The 24,646-nt window shown below is 40.2% G+C and overlaps 1 protein-coding gene across 2 annotated transcripts in view; it reads left to right on the forward strand.

Annotated features, from left to right (window-relative positions):
- The window catches only part of COL28A1 (collagen, type XXVIII, alpha 1), a 188,147-nt gene that overhangs the window by 102,676 nt on the left and 60,825 nt on the right, over nt 1-24,646 (forward strand). For both annotated transcript variants that reach the window (XM_011943170.1, XM_011943162.1), the window contains exons 24-27: nt 364-432; nt 531-599; nt 13,095-13,163; nt 15,430-15,498. In XM_011943170.1, the coding sequence (XP_011798560.1) occupies nt 364-432; nt 531-599; nt 13,095-13,163; nt 15,430-15,498 (276 nt within the window). The remainder of the gene's footprint in view (nt 1-363; nt 433-530; nt 600-13,094; nt 13,164-15,429; nt 15,499-24,646) is intronic.

The raw sequence follows: 24,646 nt of genomic DNA on the forward strand, positions 1-24,646 counted from the left end.
CAGGCGCCTGCCACCTCGCCCAGCTAGTTTTTTGTATTTTTTAGTAGAGACGGGGTTTCGTCGTGTTAGCCAGGATGGTCTCGATCTCCTGACCTTGTGATCTGCCCATCTCGGCCTCCCAAAGTGCTGGGATTACAGGCTTGAGCCACCACGCCCGGCCAAATTTTATTTTTTATATGTCTTCTTGATTTATGATGCACTAAAACTTTATAATTTTAAAAATTAAAGTATTAGCAATAAGTCATTTTCTAACTCCTGGGTTAGAAATCCACCGTTGGCATATTGAGTTGGTTTTATGCTTAAGTTTAACCAGATGTTTTATAGTTGAGTCTCATGACATCACTGATGTTGGAATTTACCCAGGGTGTCCAAGGCCCTCGGGGACCAGTGGGTGCTCCAGGACTCAAAGGTGATGGCTATCCTGGTGTGCCTGTAAGTGGGACATTTTTTTATTCCCTCCCTCCCTCCCTCCTTTTTGAGAGTTGCACACGACAAGAATGCTCACACCCTCCCTTACTATGTCATCTCAGGGACCTCGTGGATTACCAGGACCCCCTGGGCCGATGGGTTTACGTGGAGTGGGAGACACTGGAGCAAAGGTAAGACTTTAAAGTAGGCAACATATTAGCTTCTAAGAGTGTGCCTATAGGTAGGTGACTTTGGTAAATATAAAATTTTTTATCAGCTAGAAGAATAGAGGTGTCTGAAATAATTAATAAAGTTATTTGCCCTTATCTATAGACTTCCCAGGGAGCTAATCTGAACATGTAGACTAACTTTATGGTTTGGCTCCTCCTTCTCTGATAGCAACTCACGTTCCTTTGCTGCTGCTGCTTCTTATACCAAGATCAGGGTTCAAGTCGGAGATCTCCTCTCTCCTCTAGCCATACTCTTTCCCTAGGTACTCTCATCCAACCCCATGGCTTTAACCACTGTCCACACACTGATGGCTTCCAAATACCTATATTTTCTTCCTTAAGATATGGTTTCATGTATGTAATTTCTTACCATGTATACCCTCTTGGGCTTCTCACAAACATCTCTAATGTAAAATAACCCAAAATAAAATCCTTGATTTTTGCCCCATAACCCTGCAAATGGCTCTCCCAATCTCAAGCCAGAAGGACTAAGCATCATGCTTTGTTCCTTCCTTTCCCTCTCCTTCCTCCACACCTAGTCCTTTGGTAAATCCTGTCAGTGCTACCACCAAAATATATCTCAACTCTGGCTCCTTTTTTCTTTCTGCTTCTGCCAGGCAGACTATGTCATCTCTTACGTAGGCTGTAAAAATAGCCTCTTCATTGGTCTTCTCTCTGTCCTACCTCTGTCCTCCAAAAACTTAGCAGGAAGCGTGGTCTTCTAAAACCATAAATCAGAATGTATACCATTCCTTCCTAGAAACACCCTGGTGGCTTCTCTTTCAGACTTTGAACACTTCCCATGGCCTTGAAGGCCCTTCATGCCCGGATCGCAGCTTCTGTCTTTTCTCCCCAGCTGCCTACATTCAGCCAAAATGGCCTGCCCTACTTCAGCTCATTCCTGCATCAGGGACTTGCCAGGATGACTGTTATTAAAAGCTTAGTTCAATTCTCACCTCCCTGACCACCCACACAAAAAGCATTAGTATCCCAACCCCTCTGTATGTTTTCCATGTAGCGTGTATCACTTTCTGAGATCATCTTGCTCATTTATTCCTCTGCATATTCCATGAGAGGGAAGGTTTTCCTGGAGGCAGGCTTTTTGCTTTGTTCCCTCCTAACTTCGTGTCACCAGAACTAGGTGTACCATTCAATAGGAGCTCTACAACCTGTTGAATGAATGGAAAATGAATAAATGATCAATATTACCCTAAAGGGAGAATTTTTCCTTTGAAATATATCTCCTTTTTGAATGTTTTTTGAATGTTTCCAGGTCATTAGAGAGAAAAGATGTTGTATATGCTTAATGCCAACTTCTCCTCTTGGTATTTGCCCCTGCCACAAAATTTAGAAGTGCCTCTTTGCCCTCTCCCAGGTAGAATAAAAGATTGGAGACCCATGGCACTAAATTTCACCTTTAAAAGGGAATCTTGATAGCTGCCTCATCTCTGCTTCTGGGGGTAATGTTGAGATTCCAGTGAGGATGTATCTGGAAGTGCTGTGTACACTGTACAGAGAGGACAAACCCGAGGTGCTTCAGTGAAGGATCTGGCTTGGTCTGACTGAGGACTACATCAGATCCTTGAATAAGCCTCAGCAGTATCAATAAACTGCACCGAATTTGGGTACTGATGTATTCTTTTTTCTTTAAAGCATAGCACCTGTCAAAATCCTAAAATTAAAAAAAAGTAGAGAAATTCAATAGGTAAACCTCATATTTTATGTGGTCAGTGAAACAATGGTAAAAGCTTGTATACTGAATATTTCTTTAGGGAAGTAGAAACTTATTTCTATGTAAAATAAGATGTGAAATAAAATATGTTAAATATATATTGGAATGTGTGTGTTCCAATAGAAACAGATGAGCATTTACATTTTCACAGAGTAGATGATTATGAATTTTTTATATAACTAGGCATGATGTTATATTAAATTATAGGTTTATGTTACTGCTTTACACTGAGCAATAATAATAAAGACAGGCGCTTAGGCACAGATAAAGAACTTTGAAAAAAACTAGCCAGGTGTGGTGGCTCATGCCTGTAATTCCAGCACTTTGGGAGGCTGAGGTGGGCAGATCACCTGAGGTCAGGAGTTTGAGACCAGCCTGGCCAACATGGTGAAACCCCATCTCTACTAAAAATACAAAAATTAGCTGGGTGTGATGGTGCATGCCTATAATCCCAGCTTCTCAGGAGGCTGAGGCAGGAGAATTTCTTGAACCCAGGAGGCGGAGGTTGCAGTGAGCTGAGATCGCACTACTGTACTCCAGCCTGGGCAACAGAGCGAAACTCCGTTTCAAAAAAAAAAAAAAAATTACCCAATTCTTGTGAATATCTCACTGTGTCAGATTATCTAAGATACAGACTAAAACATTTTCTAAATGATTGCATACACCATTTTCCTCCAAAAGTCCCCTGTATTTGCCATCATCTACATTTTAGGGGGAAAATGGTAAGAAACAAGGTGTTCAAAACTTCATCTTACCTATTATTTTTTGAAATGGCTAATATGCTGCCAGAAGATGTATCTTAAGTGAAACTCCCATTGTCTGTGTGAGCCCACATGGGAGGCTGAGTGGAAGCAGCAGTCCATGGTTTGCTTCCAGCTACAGGCAGAACCCGGGCAGAAGAGCACTAGCTGGGACCTACCTGTCTGCCCGCCTCCCTCTTAGCTGCTTTTCCTTCCTTCCATTGCCTATTCCATTTCCTCCCATGAAAATTGTGTTGTTCAGAATTTCTCTAGCCCTAGAAGGAGATGTTAGGAGGGTGAGCTGGTCCTAGGATCAAGGGAACTTGGATCATAAAATAAAGGAAAGTCTAAAAGAAAATACTAGCTTTTAAATAACTTTAAAAATCATCTCTCCTTTTTTATAGAGGCCTCAAAATCTCTAAGTGGCCTTTTATTCTGAAGAAAACTTCTGGAAACACATACACATACACACACACACCACACACAGACAGAGAGCACAGAGAGAGAGAGAGAGTGTGTGTGTGTGTGTGTGTGTGTGTGTGAGAGAGAGAGAGATTCATAGACAGAAACTGGTGAAGAAAGGAAGATAATTCCAGTTAACTTTGCCCTTCTTGCTTGGTAAAGTGCAGGACATTCTGAAAATACCAAAAATTGTCCATGGCAGCAGAAGCACAGGACCCAAATGTGTGCAAAATTTCTCCCCCTTTGAGTTGAAGTGACAGAGAAATTGTATATATGTGTGTGTGGTAGTATAGCCATGTGGATCCTGATATGTTTTTCATTTAAGCTTTGTGTAGTCGCCTTAAAATTGTGGCCTTAAGGCATTAACTTACAAAACAAATGTGTTTTGAAATGAGGAAACCATTAAGGTTGACGATGAATTTATGGTGGGTTTTGGTGCTGTTTAGTTAAGGTCACATGTGTTTAACATATGACACAGACATTAAACTCAAAGCTTCTGTGTTTGAAAACATATAAAAAGCAGTCCCTGACATCTAGCACCCTTGTGGTTCCCCATAGCTTTTTTCCAAGTGGAAAAATTCCCTACAACATCAGTGATTATTGTCCTTCTAGATACAATTACTTTGAATTTAATTCAAATTTGGCAAGACCTTCTGAGATATTTCCAAAATTCTTGTAAAAACTACACCTTTGAAGGAGAGAGGAGATACAGATTTTAAACTCACCTTTGAAACATGCTGGGAAGAGGAACTGATAATTTGGTTTCTTGCCAAGTGAGAAGTGCTCATCCAGTGTCCTCACTCCTGGATCCAATCTCCTGGCTTGTTGATGGGGAAGCCAAGCTCCAAGCCCCACCCATCACTGCCTGCTTTTCTTCACTGGAGCCTTGGATATTAAGAGCACTTCTTGTGATTTGGGGACAAACATGCCATACATCTCATTTCTCTTCGAGAAGCTGCAGATAACTCTGCTCCTGTGTTTTCACCCCGCAAAGCTTTGTAAGGTACATGTAGCCTAAGGGCTGATCTCCTGTTGTCCCTGAGTATGAGTTTATTTCTGGCCTCATAGAAAAGGAATATAAGAGGTGGTTCTCCTGAGTTCCCTAAGGGCAGGTACAGCCTACCATGCCCCTCTCTTAGCTTTTTTCAGGCCCTCTCAGGGAGCTGGGTCATCACAGAAAAAGCTATGATCCTCTCCAAAACCTTGGAGTGGTTGAACTTAGCCTAATCTTTGCACAGAGGAGATCTCACCTGGATTTGGAGTTAGGACCTCTTAACCTCAAGTTGTTGGCATAAGTCTGTTGGCAGAAAAGACTTAGTGGATTGTTGTTGTTATCACAAGTATAATTACTATTATTATTATAATGATTATGTATTACCTAAATATTTCCAGAATATTATGACATTTTGAACAGTCCCCTTGTTTTATAGATGAAGAAATGAACAACCAGAAGGTTGAGCAACTTGCCTCTTTACAATAGAAACATTTTTGATACTATATTTGTTTTGTCTATGAGAGGGGCTTTGGATATGGATGAATGAATGAAAAACTAAATGGATGAATAAATCAGAGCAGAAAGCATGACTTACCTAGATCTACAGATGCTCAGTCTCCTCTGCTGTCCATCTTCTATCTAGGCACTGTTTTGTGTGCAGTTGGATTGTTTCTTCTTTCAGCCTAGCTTTTCTATTGTCAAAACTTAAATTATGTAAACATTAAAGAGAAGCATAAACCCAAAACCCAAAAGAGTTAAATATTTTTCGGTAACTTTAAATGTTTGAGTATCATAAATACATGCTTTATTTGACAACAGTGGCCCATAGTCATAGAACGCAAGTCTATGTGGAATTCCACTGAGTATCATTATTCTAAAAATGTTCCCAGCATCTGAATTGCCCCTCTGTTCTCTGCAATGGCTCACATATGTACACTCCACCAACAGGCATTGGTGGAACAGAGGACCAATTCACACAGAGATGCATTAGGAATGTGTGAATTCCATTGGCAGACATAGATTGGACAAGGAACTCCATTTTGAACAGTGCCCAACAAGGAAGGCTGGCCTAGGATACAGACTTAATAATGAAGTTAAGGGCATGTAATTCCAAAGTGGACTTGAAGAAAGCCACCTCCCTATAATATGACTGCAAAATTGCTGCAGGCTGGACAATCAGCCCAAAACAGAACTAATTAAAGCCAGAGCCATACAAAGTTTAGACGCTAGGCCGTTTGACCCACAGGTTTCAGAAAGGGTCATATCCAAGACCAGGAAAAGGTAACTTTTCAAGTTTACTCCCCAATGCAGTTCTATGCCTCATCTCTAAAATCTAAGCTGCACTCTAGTATGCCTCATGACTTTCAGTATTGCTTTCATCTCTCCTCGCTGTTTTCCTAGCTTTGTATTTCTCTTCTTATGAGTATGTACATACTTTTCCTTCAGCCCTAGAGACACACGGTAAATCCCCTTAACATTCATCGCCCACATCACAATAAACACATTTTTATTTTTAATCATGCGGACTTGGAGGAACTTTCTCCCAGTGGAAAATTATAGTCAGTTTTAGTACAAGACAGCCTGCTCTTCTCCCTGTCATAAGAGGCAGTATCAATATTTCTGTTTTCAAGCTTTCTAACCAAGCTAAATAAGACTCTTCCTCTCCAATGAAGTTCTTGGCAAAAGGCCATCACTTGCGTGTCTTTGATGAGTTGATTTTGAGAAAAGAAAAAAAACAATAAGAAGTTTTAAAATTGTCAGGGACTATGAGATACAGCTGTTTTGGGGTGAATATCAAAGTTTTAGGAGAGAAATTGATTCAAGTAATTGAAAATACTTTAAATACTTTGAAATTTAAAGGTGAAAAAATACTTGAGAGGAAATGTAGCAATTTGAGAACTTTGTTTTCCAGCATTTGTATAATTTTTTTCTCATCCTCATGATGATCATGCTGACAGTTGGTACTATCTTCCTATTCATATTAAAGGGTGTCATTGAGAAATGACTGAGTCATATCGTTCAATAATCAATACACATTGCCAATATGTGCATATGCTTAGACAAAAAGCCTCTAAAGCTTCCTTTGATATTCTGGCTACCATGAGTGAGCTGTTCAAGAAGTACTGACTCATGACATAGGTGGAATTACGGAATTCATTCAGCCTATGTTTGTGGTAGTTGGAGTAGTTATATCTTAATTTTATTTAAAAACCAGAAAGAAAGAAACATAAGGCAGCTGCTCTCATCACTTTGACTTCTACCTTATTTTAAAACCCAGTCATTCCTCAGTTTCATCATTTAGCAGAATCTTTAGAGTACCATTCCTTGGAACATCCTTAAGAGGCTGATTCTTTCACAGTGAATTTAATTTGCTTTTGTTGTCCCCAAAGTAGAAAAGCATGAAATCACTTTTGGAACAAGTATATCTTGCTTCCACCTTCTTCTCAAAGAGTGGCAGGAACTTAGCTGGCACAAAGGGAGAGAGAATAAAGCCTCATTAGTATGTGTGGGGGAGTGAGGGGGAGGAAAATAATCTAATGGGCTGATTATTTCCTCAAATATTGCGTTGATATTTTTAGAAAACTCATAAGGTATAATGGGTTGTTTCTTTGTCACTGCTCTACCTTGAAACCTTGCCACTTACTAGCTGTGTGACCTCAGCAAGTCGTTCAGTCTCCCTGAGGCTTAGCATTCTTATCTGTGATTTGGGATAATAATGCCTACATCACAGGTTTATTTTGATAAATTAATAGAATAATGTACGTAAAACATCTTTATGAATTCTAACATATTAAAATGTAATTAGTGGTAGTAACCATTTTATGCATCACACTGCCAAATCAAGCACATTGTAGGATGGATAAGAAGAGAGATTAAGAATTGGTATAGGTAGGAGATCTGGAATGAAGTCAATTAACATGTTGGAGTAAATCACAAAACCGAGGATTAGCAATGGAGGGAAAATGGGAAGGGAAGACATAGAGGGCTGGGTTCTTGTGCAGGTTGTGTGGGACCTATGTAATATGGGATGAATCTTATAATCCAGGATGTTCTTCTCCTTGAGAGAGTGTGATTGGCAATATAGGAAAAGGACTTTCACAGTTTCACAGCCAAACAGCCGAGGTCTTTGCATTAAATGGCAGCTGGCAGAAAGTCTGTGGAAAAGTTAGCATCTTGCATCTAGTCCCAGCCAACATCAAAATGGGAGATGGGTTCTGGAGTCATACCTGGGTTTGAATTGCTTCAGACTGCCTGGTTTTTGGCAAGTCATGTATCCTGCTATAGCCTCAGTTTCCTTATCTGTAACATGGAATAAGTTGATGTTGATAAGATCAGGTAAGATAATGAATGAAAAGTGCCTGCTGCATAATAAACTTAATAAGTATTATTTTTATTTATTATAATAGTTTTAATATTAATCAAAGTGAAGATTTACTAATGAGAAAATGAATGAATGTGTTTGCTCTCCTCTTTTTCTTCTTTCATTTAAAAAAGGAAAGCTTCAATGTGTGAGTTTTAGAACTATCGTAAGATGGTGTGTATTTTTAAAGGAGTTAAAATTATCCACTCTGCAAGGTTATGGTCTAGGTAGTCTTCACTGAATCATTTGTTAAGTTCATATGCACAAGTACTGCAGATAGACCTAAATTTGGCCATTTCCTGTGAAAATGAAAGCAGTATCTCCCATCTAGAATCCTTTTCGTGGGCCAAGAGGAAATGGTATGCCATCTAAACAGTCCATTATTCTTTTGAGAGAGTGTGTGCAGCGGGTAGGGATAAGGCTAAGGCTGTCATCTTAGGAAAGTGATAAATGTCGTTGCCAATGGCGACTCTAGAATTTGCTCGCATGTCTGTTCATTATCTCCTAATACAAGGGCTCCCTCTGCAGGCTCCAACAACCCTCAGCTGTTGCGTGGGAAGCTATGTCCAGCTATGCAAAAACCTGTTGTAATTTCCTTTATTTGTGAATGTCACTGTATCCACTGACAATAAACTGTGTATCTGAAAATATCACAGGTCAACACACTTCTTAGGTACCTATGGTGCTACCTTATGACAAAACCAGTGCCGTCAAATGGCTAAGCAAGACCTGCCCGCAATTCTCTTGCTCACATTCACCAGGTGTGGTGGCCTAACATGGACACATAGCCCATGGAACAACAAAAGATCATCTTCAAAGACCCCACCATAGTGGAGAGACATGACTTCTGTGGATTCTCAGATTATTAAATGCCTAATGTTCCCATCTATCAAAGTATGGTACATTTACACTGAGGAACAACTCTCATGCTATGTTACAGACCAATTCTAATATCTGCAGAATGTTAAGACTTGATTTAAAGTCTATTAGATTCGTAAAAGCATTACTATATGTCATTATTTTCCCATAGTTTGAAAGATACAAAATATTATTTAGATATGTGAAACATAGATATATGTCAACAATTACATGGATGAGGATGGACAATTTGTTTTAGGTGAACACTGAAGGACCACAGATGACATGGAACACACCTTAAATTCATTGGCTGAGGCTGCAGGACAGAGAGAACAGTAAGGTATCTACAGGGTCAGCTGTCCTACTGCAGTTGGCCATCAGACACTCCCAAAGGTTGAGGGTTAGGGGGAAGTGAATAAGGGAGACTATCAAGGAGAGAATGAATAGCAACACTGAGCATTGACAAGGCTGGCCTGAGGTAAACTATGGACCTATTTTAACTGCTTTTCCCACTTGCTTTCCCATGTAGGGGTATTAGTATGATTAATACTAGTTGAGGGGAGGTTTTAGCTAACATTCTCACAAGAAAAATATCATGAATTAAACACTAGAGTGTCAAATTTTTTCTTAAAACATACTACTTTGTTAAAAAAAAAAATCTTCCCTTCTCTCCATGTTAATCTTCCTTCTCCCTATGTTAAAAAAAATTATGTAACATTTGGTACATCCCAAGAATACACACAACACATGTAAATTCTAATGATGTTGAATCTACCTGTGTGCTCCTTCTCTTTGCCCAGTTTTAACATCTTTAAAATCATGAATTATTATTAAGGAGGCCTATTACAGCAACACTATCCACTATCTCATGCTCACTGGAGAGACTTTTGCTGGGTATTGTTTATGGATTTTAAAAAATTCTATTAAGACAATTCGTTATAAAAATTATAAATTTTAAATTATGAATTATGAAAATTAAGCATGCACAAAAGTGGAAAGACTAGTGAAATGAACTCTCATTTATGTATCACACTTCCTTAACAATTATCAACACATAGTTGATCTTGTTTTAGCTATATTCTCCACTCCTCCCCTCACTGCATTATCCTGAAACAATCCTCAGACGTTACCCATATAAAACTTTAGTATTTGTCACTCAAATGTAAGAACTCTTTTTAAAAACTTGACTGTAATACTATTATCAAACCTAAAACAAATGAACAATTCCTTAATATAGCAAATATCCAGCATTCAAATTTCCGAGCTTGTCTCATCCATTTGCTATAATTGGTTTGTTTGGATTGGGATCCAAATCACGCCCACACACTGCATTTGATTGAGATAGCTCTTAAACCTCTTTTAATCAAAGTTGACTCCTCCCTGTTTTTTAGCTCACAGTTAGTGAATATGTTATTTGTACTCGCAGATTTGCTGATGATATCCTCATGGTGTTGTGTAATGTGTTTCTCCATCTTCTGTCTATTATTTTAAGCTGGTAGATCTAGAGGCATGTTTACATCCAGGTTCAGTTTTTCTAGGCCAGAATGTTGATAGGTAGGGTGGTGTATTCTCTACTGCATCACAGCAGGGGGCACATGGTGTCTGGTTGTATCCTTCCTTCCTTCCTTTTTTTTTTTTTTTTTGGAGACAGAATCTCACTCTGTCACCCAGGCTGGAGTGCAATGGTGCAGTCTCGGTTCACTGCAACCTCCACCTCCCAGGTTTAGGTGATTCTCCTGCCTCAGCCTCCCCAGTACAGGTGCCCGCCACCACGCCTGGCTAATTTTTGTATTTTTAGTAGAGATGCAGTTTCATTACATTGGCCAGGCTGATCTCAAACTCCTGACCTCGTGATCCACCTGCCTCGGCCTCCCAGAGTGCTAGGATTACAGGCTTGAGCCACCATGCCCTACCTGGCTGTATCCTTCCTAACCTTTTCACCTCATCATGGAAGGGCACAGGCGAACAGAAATGAATGAGAGGAAGCCATCAAATCTGGGGTAGGTTGGGGTGACTGAGCAAAGAGGAATATTATTTTTGATAAAACATTCAATGATTTTGCGTAAGATTTATTTATGCTTCCTTGTTTTGTTGGAGGGTGTCAAAATGTTTGGAAGAGAAAAGACATGTCCCTTTTAAGATGTAGCAAAGTATATGAATCAGTCAGGTGCAGTTGGAGAACTTCAGGCAGTGAACTTACACTCCCTTTGAAGGTACTTCAGAGGTACTCAAGAAAGGAGTGATAATGGAAATGTATGTACTACAGGGTTTTCATGTTCTCTACTTGGAGCCCTTGATGTTGGAGTGATCCTTTCAGCCGGCAGGAACTTGGGGACACTCAAAGATGGGAGTCAGTAGGAGAGAGGTGTTAAAGAGATAATTAGCACCTGTAGCCTTAAAAGCAGCTGAGTACTAAGTGGAACAGATGGAGACAGTATACTAAAAGTGGCCTGTAAGTAAAAGAGAAATACATAATTATGAAAGTAGATATTAAAAGAATTAAGTCAATAATAAAGTACAGTTTTAAAATGGCCCCTGTCCTTTTAAGGGCTTGTGTTATCTAGAAGTATTTTAGAGTTTGTAAAGTAGAAAGTAAATTAAAGATGGACTGTTTTTCTGGATAAACAACTTCAACATTTCTTATAATTTATGGTTTTTGCAATGTTGGAAGCTAGAAGCTGTTTAGCTGGTAACAGGATATGGGCAAAACAGGACCTAAGGCAAAGGTCTTGGGAGATATTTCAAAGCCTGACCCTGGTTCTTTTTATTCTTTATTACTTTATTCAGGCATATTTTACACATTATAGAATTCATCCTTTTTAAGTATAAAATTCAGTGGTTCTTTAAGTAAATTTGCTACTATGCTCTACAGCCATCACCATAAATCAGTTTTAGGACATTTTTTTCCCCTCAGTAAAATCCCTCGAGACCATTTATGGTTAGTCCATGTTGCTATCCCTGGCCGCTGGTGGTGACTCATCTCCTTTTTGTTTCTATAGAATTACCTTTTCTGGATTTTTTTTGTGAATGTCATTATATAAGATATCTGGCTTCTTTCATTAGTAATAATGTTTTTGAGGTTCATTTATGTCACAGCATTTATTCATAGTTTATTCCTTTTTATTGCTGAATTTACAGGACTTTGTCCATTCACCAGTTGATGGGCATTTAGGCTGTTTCTAGTTTCTAGTTTTGGGCTATTATGAATAATGCCGCTAAGGGCATTCATATGCAAGTCTCTGTGTGGATATACGTTTTTATCATCTTTGGGTGTGTATGTAGGAGTGAATGACTGTGTCATATGGCAAATTTATGTTGAACCTTAAACCACCAAATGGTTTTCCAAAGTGGCTACACCAGTAATTATGAGGGTTCCTGTTTTTCTACATCCTTCTAGCCCTGCACCTTAATAGCTGTGCAGACTTGGGCAAACCTTAGTTTCCGCTTTAATAAAATAGGGGGGTGGAGCTGACATATACTAAGTGCCTATTCTGTGGTAAAAATCATGATAGAAGCACTTATAAGCTTTGTCTCAATTCTGAGCCCTATGAAATGCAGATATTATTTTCTACATATGTGATGAATTTACTGAGGTTCAGGGAAGTTACATAAACTAGACATCATTATAATGCAGGATTATTGTGAGTACTAAATTACATCAAATAACATATATGAACATGCGTAGCATTGTCTTGGGAATACAGAAGGTGGCTAATGAAGTGATTTTTATTTCTCTGCTTCTTCTCATCATTAGCATCTCTAGTAGGTCTAGCCACAGGGCTTCACCTACCCTCATCAGGTCCCACCAGTTTTCTAGTAATAGTTGCCAGCTATGAAGCTGTCATGCCTTAGTGAAGCTGAAAATCCTTTTTAGAGTTTACCCTGCAGTTCCAATTAATGAGGTGGCAGAAACATCATAGAGCCAATCTCTAACTCAAATAGCATAATCTTTGTGGCATACAATGATAAAAGCAACTAGTTCAGGATATGATTATATTTCTTAATGGTTGTTTTTTATTCTTGTCTCTTCTTCCATCCTCTATTCACAATACTTTTCCAAATTCTAGAGAAGACAGTTCTGATAAAAGTAAATGTTGCCAAGAAGTTAATTGACTTGATTAATTTGAAATGGACCTGGATCTGTTGGTTTGAAGATTGCCCAAGTGGTAATATAAAAGTGATCTAGCAGAAGGGGGTTCAATTAGTACCTTAGTCACATTCAAGAAGTTTTTATATTAAAATATATATATTGAAAAAAACATAAAGTCTTTAAAAAATTAGTAACTTATTATTCATTGTGTCTTTTCAGGGAGAACCTGGGGTCAGAGGCCCTCCAGGTCCTTCTGGGCCTCGGGGCATAGGAACCCAAGGGCCAAAGGTGAGTCCTCAGCTCAATGCTCTGTGTGAGGGTTAGATACCATCAGTGACAAGTGAACAGTAGCTTCATAGTAAGTGTTCATTTTGGCGTTGACTTATTTTTTTTCTGGATGACTGATGAAAAGTCTTATTTTTCGTATTAGGTGAACATTCAGTAAAATAGAACATTTGAATTTATAAAGCCATTTACTTCCCCCAAAAGAAATGAGCAAGTCAGCCTCTTTTTAATTGCAGAGTGCTCACAACATTTCCAGGTTTCTTAGAGGCTGTGCCGTCACCAAGAAACACATCTTTACTGTGGTGGAGGTGCCTCAGGTGGCCTTTTACCAGGTCACCTGCTGATGTGTTGTGCCCTGTGTGCCACAGCTACTCTGGCAGGGCGTCAGTGCAAAGGTCTAGATTGATTGTCCCTGGAGAAGACGAGAGCAACTTCTTTTGGCCCATATTCCCTCCTTTCTATGTCTCCTTCAGTTTGGTGGTTATTCATCCTTTTATTCTTTTAATCCAGTGTTTCTCAGAGAGGGAGACTTTGTTTCCCTTCCCCAGCCTCAGGGAACATGTGGCAATGTCTAGGGGCATTTTTTTGTTGTAGTAGGTTGAGTCCAGAGATGCAGCCAACCATTCTACAATGCCCAGGACAGCCTCCCATCAGAAAGAGTGACCCAGCTCAAAAATGTCAATAGTGCTGAGTTTGAGAAATCTAGTTTTAATTGTTCATTCACTTGCTCAACAAATTTATTTGATTTGTTCAAACGTAGGGTAAAGAAGTAGCAAGCATGTTCAATAGGGAAAATAGATGTCAATGAACCACCTACCACAAATTCAAATTTTGAATTGATATATTCACGCCAAAAATGCACAGAAGTGAATTAGAGCCCATTCTCAGAAGAGAGAGGGAAAAGGCTGTATGAGTCAAAGATTTTACTGAGCATCCCAGAATTACCAAGATTCTCAGTTTATCTCTGTTTTGTCCATCAACTCCATTTTGGCAGTGTGCTATTTTTGAACCTTCTAGATCACTTTAAATGGATGACAATCCCCTCAAGATGTTAGTAGTCATTATCACTGGGTGATGGGAAGATGGGTCTGTTTTTCTTGTTCATGTCATCTTTATTTCTGTTTAATTTTTTTTTTTTTTTTTTTGCAATGGGCAGGTATTCCTCTTATAATCAGAAAAAAATCAAGCTTTTTTTTTATACTGGAAAGAAAAAGACTGACTTATACAATAACTTACATTAACTCAGCATTTCTGAAGGTTTCTTCCATCCAATGTTAATTTAGGAACTTCTGGGATAAGCAACTTTACACTAATTTCTTTACTGTGGGACTTGTTAGAGCCATTAATCTACTGTATTAGTGTGCACTGGAGATCTCCAAGGGAAAGCGCATGCTATTTTCCAATCTTATTCCACCACGAAGTGTTTCCAAAGAAACATGGGCTCAGTTTATGAACAGATACTGGGAAATGCTACACTTGCTTATTGCTTCATCTACATATTTTCCTAAAAATTTGGACATTGATACCCACTGAATCTTTAACTGCAACCTCAGTGAAATCACACCTTATATTGAAATGGAGGCCGGGCATGGTAGCTCACACCTGTAATCCCAGCACTTTGGGAGGCCGAGGTGGGTGGATCACGAGGTCAGGAGATCGAGACCATCCTGGCTAACACAGTGAAACCCTGTCTCTACTAAAAATACAAAAAATTAGCCGGGCGTGGTAGTGGGTGCCTGTAGTCTCAGCTACTTGGGAGGCTGAGGCAGGAGAATAGCATGAATCCGGGAGGTGGAGCTTGCAGTGAGCTGAGACTGTGCCACTGCACTCCAGTCTGGGAGACACAGCAAGACTCCGTCTCAAAAAAAAAAATAAAAGAAATGGAGCAACATCTTAAAGCTATATGGAGCCACATGTCAGTAGTTTCCATACGTGGTGCAGGGCAGCCCTGGTGTTCTTGGGCTTGGTGGTAGGCAGTGAAGGGGGCCCAAGCAGATGAGGCCCTGGGCCTCCATTTCTGCTTAGGCCAAGCAGCTCTGCTTACTGCTTAATTCTTATTTGGATTATATGTAAGGTTTTGTTTGCAAAGAATTCTATGGTTTAAAAATATTGGGGAAGCACTTGAAGTAAAATCAGAAGTAGCTTATAGGCAGCATGAAGGTCCTGGTTAGACTGAAGTAAGAATGAAGCTGAGAGTAGTAATACTTAACACTCTTTCTTCTTCAATCTTCTTACATTTTGTGTTCAAATTCTCCCCATCTTCTAACAGGGTGATACTGGGCAAAAAGGCTTGCCTGGCCCTCCTGGCCCCCCTGGCTATGGATCACAAGGAATTAAAGTAAGTGAATGGGGTTGTGCTGGAGTCATCTCTGATTTCACCAGAGTGATGGGCAGAAGAGGTTGTAGATAACACAAAAATGGCTATTATGAAATAGATTTATTGTGAGCCTAGCAGTTAAATGGCATCCAGTATTTAGAGACATCATCTGGAAGTGTAAAAGTGGTATGAGTACAATCCTTTAGCAAATGCTAAACATTATATAAATTGCTTGGTGCAAAACTGAACTGTTCTATGGTTTGTTGCTCTCCTTTCTTTGTGAACTGAATGGAGAATTTATACTCAGCTGCTCGGTGTCTCTCTCTCTCTCTCTCTCTTGCTCGCTCACTCTCTCACTTGTGCTCACTCTCTCTCTCTCTCTCTCCCCCACTCACCTTCCTCACCTGTATCCTCCATGGTAGCCCAGGGCTTCCCAATCTTAGTTCACAGTAGCATCACCTGGGGAGCTTTTGAGTAGTACTAATGCCCTTTCTCAGAGGAACGAAATCCAAATCTCTGGGAGTAGAGCGTGAGTGCTGTAGTTTTCAAAGCTCTCCAAGGGATTCTCCTGAGCAGCCAGGGTGAGAACCTCTGTTCTAGGCCCTAAATCTGTGTTACTGGAATTCATAGCCATCTGCATGTCACTTTGTTTCTGTGTCAGCAGCATCAAGCTTATCCAGCATAATGAGACTCTTAGGGTCTCTCATGTCTCAGTAGACAAATTTGGCATCTAAAGGTTACTATGTAATTCTAAAAAATTCCCTCTTCTGCTTCTAATATGTTGATGATGTTGTTGTTCTTACCGGTTCACTCTCTTTTTTTTCCTATTCCACTGCTGCCCCCCTCATTAACTGGTTTTTCATTTTACATATATATTTACCATGCTTAAGCTTTGAAACTCAGTTATTCACCTCTGGATGATTGAGATTGATTCTAAAAATGTGGAAACATTAAAAATAAACTGCTTTTCAAATAGCAGAACTTCTTAGTAAGTAGGAGATAGTAGGAGCTTAAGATAATAAATGTGAAAATCCCATGTTGAAATTAAACCGCCTACTTCTGTGTAGAGAGAGTGAGCTCAGTCAAGAGCAGAACTCATAGAATGTGTGTTAAATCTCCAGTTTTATCACACAATGTCTAGAGCTTCTATAGCAGGTCTTTTAAATAACAGTTGTTCATCTCTCGGGCTGAGTATCCAAGCAAAGGCCAAATAGTCATGTTGCCCATATTGTACAAGCCCTGAAAAGAAAATATAGCAAAACTCTGCATTCTCATAAACACCACCAATGTCATACTTAATCTTTAAATTCTAAGGTTAAAAGGTGGTAGTGCTGTACACACAGTTTTACATGAGTTTGCTTAGGGAATAAACCTACGCCAAACCACAGGTCTTGTCACCAACATAAGTTCAATTCACACATGCTGTTAGTTTATCGCTGCCACCTCTTTAGGCCTGGGGCCGGTTTTCTCCACTCTCTTATCTGGGAAATACTTCCTCATTTTCACCTGGGTTGTGTTTAATTAATCTTTACCAACTATAACTTATCTGACTTCCTGCCCATCCCTATGCCCTCAGGGTTATGCTGTGTCCAAACTCCATCCTGGATGGAACCAGGTCCTGAAGCCTCCCATCATAGGAAAGAACCAAAATCAAAGCTGCCACGTATCCTCATCTTATCAGAAATGAGATAAGTTTTTCCTTCACTTAGGGCTGTAGCCTGATGCTGCTTAGCAGTGAGCTCTGACTAAGGCTCACTCATAAAACTTCTCTAGGCCGGGTGCGGTGGATCACGGCAGTAATCTCAGCACTTTGGGAGGCCAAGGCAGGCAGATCACTTGAGGTCAGGAGTTCAAGACCAGCCTGGGCAACATGGTGAAACCCTACGTCTACTAAAAATACAAAACTTAGCCTGATGTGGTGGTATATGTCTGTAGTCCCAGCTATTCAGGAGGCTGAGGCACGAGAATCACTTGAACCCAGGAGACAGAGGCTGCAGTGAGCTCAGATAGTACCATTGCACTCCAGCCTGGATAACAAAGCGAGACTTGTCTTCCAAAAAAAAAAACCACCCAGCACTTTGGGAGTCTGAGGGGGGCGGATCACAAAGTCAGGAGTTTGAGACCAGCCTGACCAATATGGTGAAACCCCATCTCTACTAAAAATACAAAAATTAGCCAGACATGGTGGTACGTGCCTGTAATCTCAGCTACTCAGGAGGCTGAGGCAGGAGAATCACTTGAACCCTGGAGGCGGAGGTTGCAGTGAGCCAAGATCTCACCACTGCACTCCTACCTGGGCAACAGAGTGAGACTCTGTCTCAAAAAACAAACAAGCAAACAAACAAAAACAACCAGGAAAACCTCTTTAGACATATTGGATTGCCTGGTATCCAGTTGGCAGCAGGGCAGAGGTATGTCCCTCAGGACTTCCACCTCATTTTCCTGACCCTGGCAAAAACCACAATTACTATTGCACCAATGAAATACCATCGCTGCAAAAGGGAGGGAACTGAAAAACCAAATTGGTGGCATTCTTCTGAGTCATTTCAAGGATATAGGAACAGTAAAATTTCATTTCTTACCTTCATTTGTTGACTTATTTCCTACCCCTTTCCAAAGAGCATTTGAATCAGTGAAATCTGCTTCTGTTGATGTGTATGCTTAGTAGGCTTTGATGGAAACCTTTGTTGCTGTTAACCTTTAACCCAGAAGCCTGAACTGTACTCTGTCTCTCTATCCCCTTCCATTTACGGGAGAAATAAGGGTTGTAGCTGCAATCACAAGTGATTTGCTTCAGCACTCACCTAACTTAGTTGCTGGAATACTGGCTCTTCAGCCATTCATTCATTCATTCAACCAACCAACCGATACTGATTGAGCACCACCTATGTCAGGCAAATAAGCCAAGTGCTAGTATAAAGTAGTGAGTAAAAATATATGAACTTAGTCCTCACGGGATTTACAGGCTATAAAATAGACTTTGGGTTCTGGAGAGTATAGAGGATGGCACAATGGAGTGAATTTAGATTACAGCAGTAGGCAGACTCCTCGTGAGGTCCTATAGGCCAAGTAATGAGTTTGGCCTTAACCCTAGGAGCAACTGAAGAATGATCTGATCAGTTTGGAAGAGATTCACTCTGGCTACCGTTTGTAAAATGAAAGGACATGACTGGAAGGAATGTGGGAGTAGAAGGGCTTCTCTTTCCATACCCCTTCCCATTCTCCTGATTCTCTATGTGGAAGAGTATGATCTTCTGGGAACCTCTTTCCCCTGCCTTTCCTGGGGTTCTGGGATCACCCAGGGCTGCTGCTGTGGTAGCTCTGGTCCTGGAAAACCCTGAGAGCACAATGGGCTCGCCCCTGTTTATTTAGTTCCATGGCAGCCTCCTGCCATTCCTTTGCTGGTCTAACTGACTCTGCACTGAAGAGGAACTCCAGCTCCTTCAGGGCCTCAGTGCTTTTTCCCAAACACAAATATCTGTTGTTTGGATAGATGAATATGGGACTGTGGCTGTTTAATCCTAAAATGGTTCATGTCACAGGAGAGGAAGTTACATGATGCTACCATTTTGTCCCACAGTGAGCCTCCAGCACTAACCCAGATACAGACTCCAGATATATCAGAAGTCCCACAGATTAAGTCAGGAGGGAGAAAGAATGGGGCTGGGTCTGGAGGAATTCCTTTATATGCTAAGTAGCCAATGTGAGGCCAGGAGGGATGTGATTAGAGGGTGGACCACCCAGGTTACAAAGCACGGAGACAGACGTGGATGGCTTCTCCCATTCTTCATTTCTAATTGGGAGTTATGCCAGTTTCCCCCTCTCTATCCTTGTTTAAGTCAGTTCCAGTGTCCTGATCAACCCTGACATTCCCTTAGTACTTATATTCAGAGGACCCAGAAGTCCTTATATAAACACAATTCCTGGTAGCCCTCCTGACTTTAAAGACTTTATGAGGTAGATCTGTGGACTGGCTCTACTATAATTGTTCCTATGCATAAATGCTTTATTCATTGAGAGAATTAGCTTCCATACCCCTGGCTTTTCCTCTTCCTGTAGACTTGAACATGACTGAGACTGATCCACCCCTGGCTGAGGATACCTCTTGTTGGGCTATAGCAAAGGAGGGGTTATTTCAAGCCTAACAAGTTTGTTATCAGTTTTTAAAAATAGCCTCGATTACATGCTGGGTAATTTGGTGACCTCTAGCCAGCAGAAACTCTGGGGTCCCCAAAACTGACAAATAGCAATGACTACAGCGGTCACACAGTCACAGGCCTAACAGATCAACCTCTGAGACATCTGAAGCTCTCAAATAGAGTGAAATACATTCTGCATGACATCTCCCTCTATCTATATTCTGACCTCTGTGGTGTAAGGGAAAGAGAATGAGGGACTCATTTCTCAGTGACTTTAGAGTCACTCAGATCTTGGCCTGAATCTGGGCTTTCATTTTTTCCAGTTGTAACCTTAGACAAATCATTTATCTTTGTTGAATCTCAGCTTACTAATCTTTAAAATGGGGATAATAAGGCTTATTTTACACGGTGTTAAAAAGAAAATATTGTATAAAATATCTAGGACACAGAGTTGGTATTCAACCAGAGTGTGGGCTATGGAGTCAACAGATTTGAATCATGGCTCCTCCACTTCCTGAGTGTTACATCTCTCCCTCAGTTTCCACATCTGAGTAATGTGATAGTGCAGTACTATTTCCTAAAGTTGTTGTGAGGAATGATTGAAATTAGATAGTATATGTAATGCATGTAATACATGGTTATATATGTGGAAAATGTTTGTACCTATTCACATTGTTATTTCTACTGTTTCCCTTCCCTTTCTGCTGGTCCCTCTTGTATTTTCCAGGAAGAAGGCCTACAATTCTAATACTCAAGTGATTTAATGCTCTTAAGCCTAATATGTTGGTTACATTAGTTAGTGTAGGCATTGCTCCAATTCCAAACAGACACCCAAATGTATAATGGTTCAAACAGAGTATAGGGTTTTGCTCACATAGCAGTCAAATGTATGTGTTCCTGGTTGGTGGGTGATTTTCTTCCACACAGAATTTTAGAAAACCTTGTCTTCCTTTTACGGTTCTTCTATTGGCTGGGCCTCTTTACCACTTACACACAGCAGGCAAAAAGGGAGTATGTAGAAGGGGTATACCTGCTTCATAAACTCTTGGCCAGGATTTGACATGTATCCCCTCTGCTCACATTTTATTGGTGAGAACTAGTTGCATCGCTGTACTTAATTGCAAAGGGGCTGGGAAAGGTAGTCATGCTGTGTGCCGAGGAAGAAAAGGAACCAGAGGTTTGGTGAAGAGTCAACAATCATTGCCATTCATAATTTAACTTGTTTCTAGGAAAGATGGAAATTTTAAGTTATTTGTTGCTCTGAAGTATATTGGTGCCTCCAGAAGAGAACAGAAAGTTTGGTGGTCTCCATGGCAACTTCCAGAATGCCCCATCATTCTCCTGATACTGTGGGCACAGACACCTAGGCTTATAAGGACTGAGTTTATCCCATCATTTATTTTATCCTATCCTAAAAAGAGAAACTTAGAGCGTTGATAATCTTCTCACTTATTTCAAACAGCATCAGTATTACTCATGGATGACTTAGAAATTGTCAGTAGACAGGCTGAGAATCGGCCAAAGAGCTAGAGGGGCTTAGGGTTTTTGGTAGGACCAGGAAAGTAACAGGAAATGCTCATTCATGTCCATAGCAAAGCCAGGGCCAGAGAATGAGGGACGCCTGGGATTTAGTAGGAGCACCATGATTCAAAGGCTGGGGAGAGATGAGCAGGGAGAGGATCAGGGGAGGGGGACAAAGCTGGCACAAAGAGCCTGATTTTGGGAGAAAAAGAGGAGCAGCAGTTAAGCTCCTGAAGGAGAATAAGGGAAGGTTTGGAGTCCTGGGTGATTGCTTGGGATGCCAGCTGCATTTGAGACCAAGTAGGGGAGTGAAGATGGGTGGGTCAGCTCACCTTGCAGAGTGTAGCATAAATGGGCACAGCCAGAAAATTGCTTCTCCCTCCAAAGCTCTCTGATTCAGGAATTTGGGGCATAATGTGGAGCGTTATAAGATTCTTGACTCTGTGTTTAAGATTAATGTCATTTCTTAGGAAGATTTCTTTTGGTTTGTCTCAATTGTGCCACAATAACTGTGTTTCTGTAAACTCCAGGGGCTCTTTTAATAGAATCAGGTGTCTTTGCTACCTCTGGCTTCCCTTTACAAGAAAAATTAACTTTTGAAAGAATGTCAGGGTTCTGTAGCGGAAATCTCACATGGAGCCTGCCAACCTTCTGCCTGGCTCCTACCTGTGACCTGATTGCTTTGAAAGTGTTTCCAGAATCCACTTGACTAGATTTGTGGTTAGAATGAATCTTTTACAACACAGATAATTGCCATGCTTGAAGGCCAAATAGAAACGATTTATTCATTGAAATTTAACTTAAAGGGGAAAAAGGAATCTCATTTATAAAAAAAGTCAGGGATGGGTTTGAAGTACACTAAGTTGTAAGTACCTACAGCAGGGTTAAAAAGTTTCGATATGAGGAATTTTTCTTTCATCTTCTAAACTCATAACCATGCTGTACAATGGTGTTAATTATGAAGGGAGTAACGCACATATATTTTAATATTATGACTTTAGCATTTGAACTTAAAGGTTTTTTTCTCCTTCTTGACTGCAAATAAATAACAGCATTAAAAAAAAGGAAGAAAAAACCAATCTTGGTGGTAGTAAAATCACTGCATTCAAGTTGAACATACCTCAGAAATTAATAGAAACAATAAGTTATCCAATTAACAGCATAGCATAGATGATGTGTTTGCGTGCACCAGAAACTTTCTTTGAATTAACCTCTGTGACTTATCTCTTATTGTAATTTTGAAATTCACACAATGACTCCACTTCATAAAAAGGAGGAGTCAAGACCACATGAGAGGCTTCAAGTTTTAAATAGTTTGGTGTTTTAGGATTATGCCTGCCAAGTCAATTGTGGCAGGGGATTGATGGTGTGGCTAAAAATTATCCTGGTGATCAAAATCTACAAACCTAGTTACAGACATTGAAAGCATCTCTATACCTTTATTATTTTTAAAACCAAATTGAAAACAATTACCTGGGTTATAAACCAAAATCAAAAGCACTGAGTCCACGGTATTCTCTCTCGGTGGTACACATCAGGGCACATTTGCATTTATTAACTGAGGCTGGATCTGTGACCATTTGTATTTTTCACTTTTACACTTTCATTTTCCTCCTGGGCCAAGTTGCTTTCATTCCTTCAAGCCAGTTAAGAAAAAGGATAATTTTTAAAAATAATTCCTAAATCAAAATCTGAGGATATAGTAGACAGTTTTCCTCTTTCAATCTCATTATTAAATTTTCATTTTTAATATCCAATTCTCCAAATCAGATTTGGAATGAAAACTTTAGGCTCTCAGTTGAGTGGGGGTTTGAATCATCATTATTACCGGCTTGTATTTCTTGCCTATTTGCTATGAACAAGGCCCTGTGTGATGACAATGACCATCACAGATTTGCTGAAATCTGCCATGAAACAAAAAGGAAAAGCAAATTTTGAAATCACGTTTTTGAATTAAATAGGGTGCCCTATCTCAAGGTTTACTATAGTTTCCAAATTCCAAAAGAAAAATAAAAATGGCTGCTGATTTGGTAATAAAGATAAGACATTGTTCAGTACTATGTGCTGATTCTGAATATTTAAAAAGGAGATTTGAAAATATCATCGAAAGTTAGAAAATTATGTGAAAGATTTCATTTGAACTGTCATATACTAAAACTACTCATCATGCTATAATAGTCCATAATTTATAACTATGGTACGCATGCTGCTGGTTTAAATTGGTCTTTTTTCTCTCCTTTTCCTTCATTTCTTCCTTTCTTTCTCCCTTCCTCCTACCCACCTACTCATATTTGTCTAATGTATAAAGATGTAGATACCATAATTTTTTTTTCATTCTTGTAACAGATTCTGTCCATATAAAACCAAGTCAAGTGAAGAACATGAATAAGTTACTCTTAGCTGCTGCTACCACCTTTATAGCCTATGAATTTCACTGTTGAAAATTTATCCCTGTAATCCCAGCACTTTGGGAGGCCGAGACGGGCGGATCACGAGGTCAGGAGATCGAGACCATCCTGGCCAACACGGTGAAACCCCCTCTCTACTAAAAAAATACAAAAAACTAGCCGGGCGAGGTGGCGGGCGCCTGTAGTCCCAGCTATTCAGGAGGCTGAGGCACGAGAATCACTTGAACCCAGGAGACAGAGGCTGCAGTGAGCTCAGATAGTGCCATTGCACTCCAGCCTGGATAACAAAGCGAGACTTGTCTTCCAAAAAAAAAAACCACCCAGCACTTTGGGAGTCTGAGGGGGGCGGATCACAAAGTCAGGAGTTTGAGACCAGCCTGACCAATATGGTGAAACCCCATCTCTACTAAAAATACAAAAATTAGCCAGACATGGTGGTACGTGCCTGTAATCTCAGCTACTCAGGAGGCTGAGGCAGGAGAATCACTTGAACCCTGGAGGCGGAGGTTGCAGTGAGCCAAGATCTCACCACTGCACTCCTACCTGGGCAACAGAGTGAGACTCTGTCTCAAAAAACAAACAAGCAAACAAACAAAAACAACCAGGAAAACCTCTTTAGACATATTGGATTGCCTGGTATCCAGTTGGCAGCAGGGCAGAGGTATGTCCCTCAGGACTTCCACCTCATTTTCCTGACCCTGGCAAAAACCACAATTACTATTGCACCAATGAAATACCATCGCTGCAAAAGGGAGGGAACTGAAAAACCAAATTGGTGGCATTCTTCTGAGTCATTTCAAGGATATAGGAACAGTAAAATTTCATTTCTTACCTTCATTTGTTGACTTATTTCCTACCCCTTTCCAAAGAGCATTTGAATCAGTGAAATCTGCTTCTGTTGATGTGTATGCTTAGTAGGCTTTGATGGAAACCTTTGTTGCTGTTAACCTTTAACCCAGAAGCCTGAACTGTACTCTGTCTCTCTATCCCCTTCCATTTACGGGAGAAATAAGGGTTGTAGCTGCAATCACAAGTGATTTGCTTCAGCACTCACCTAACTTAGTTGCTGGAATACTGGCTCTTCAGCCATTCATTCATTCA

The sequence above is a fragment of the Colobus angolensis genome, unplaced genomic scaffold (assembly GCF_000951035.1).
Source record: "Colobus angolensis palliatus isolate OR3802 unplaced genomic scaffold, Cang.pa_1.0 Scaffold104, whole genome shotgun sequence".
NCBI lineage: Eukaryota > Metazoa > Chordata > Mammalia > Primates > Cercopithecidae > Colobus > Colobus angolensis.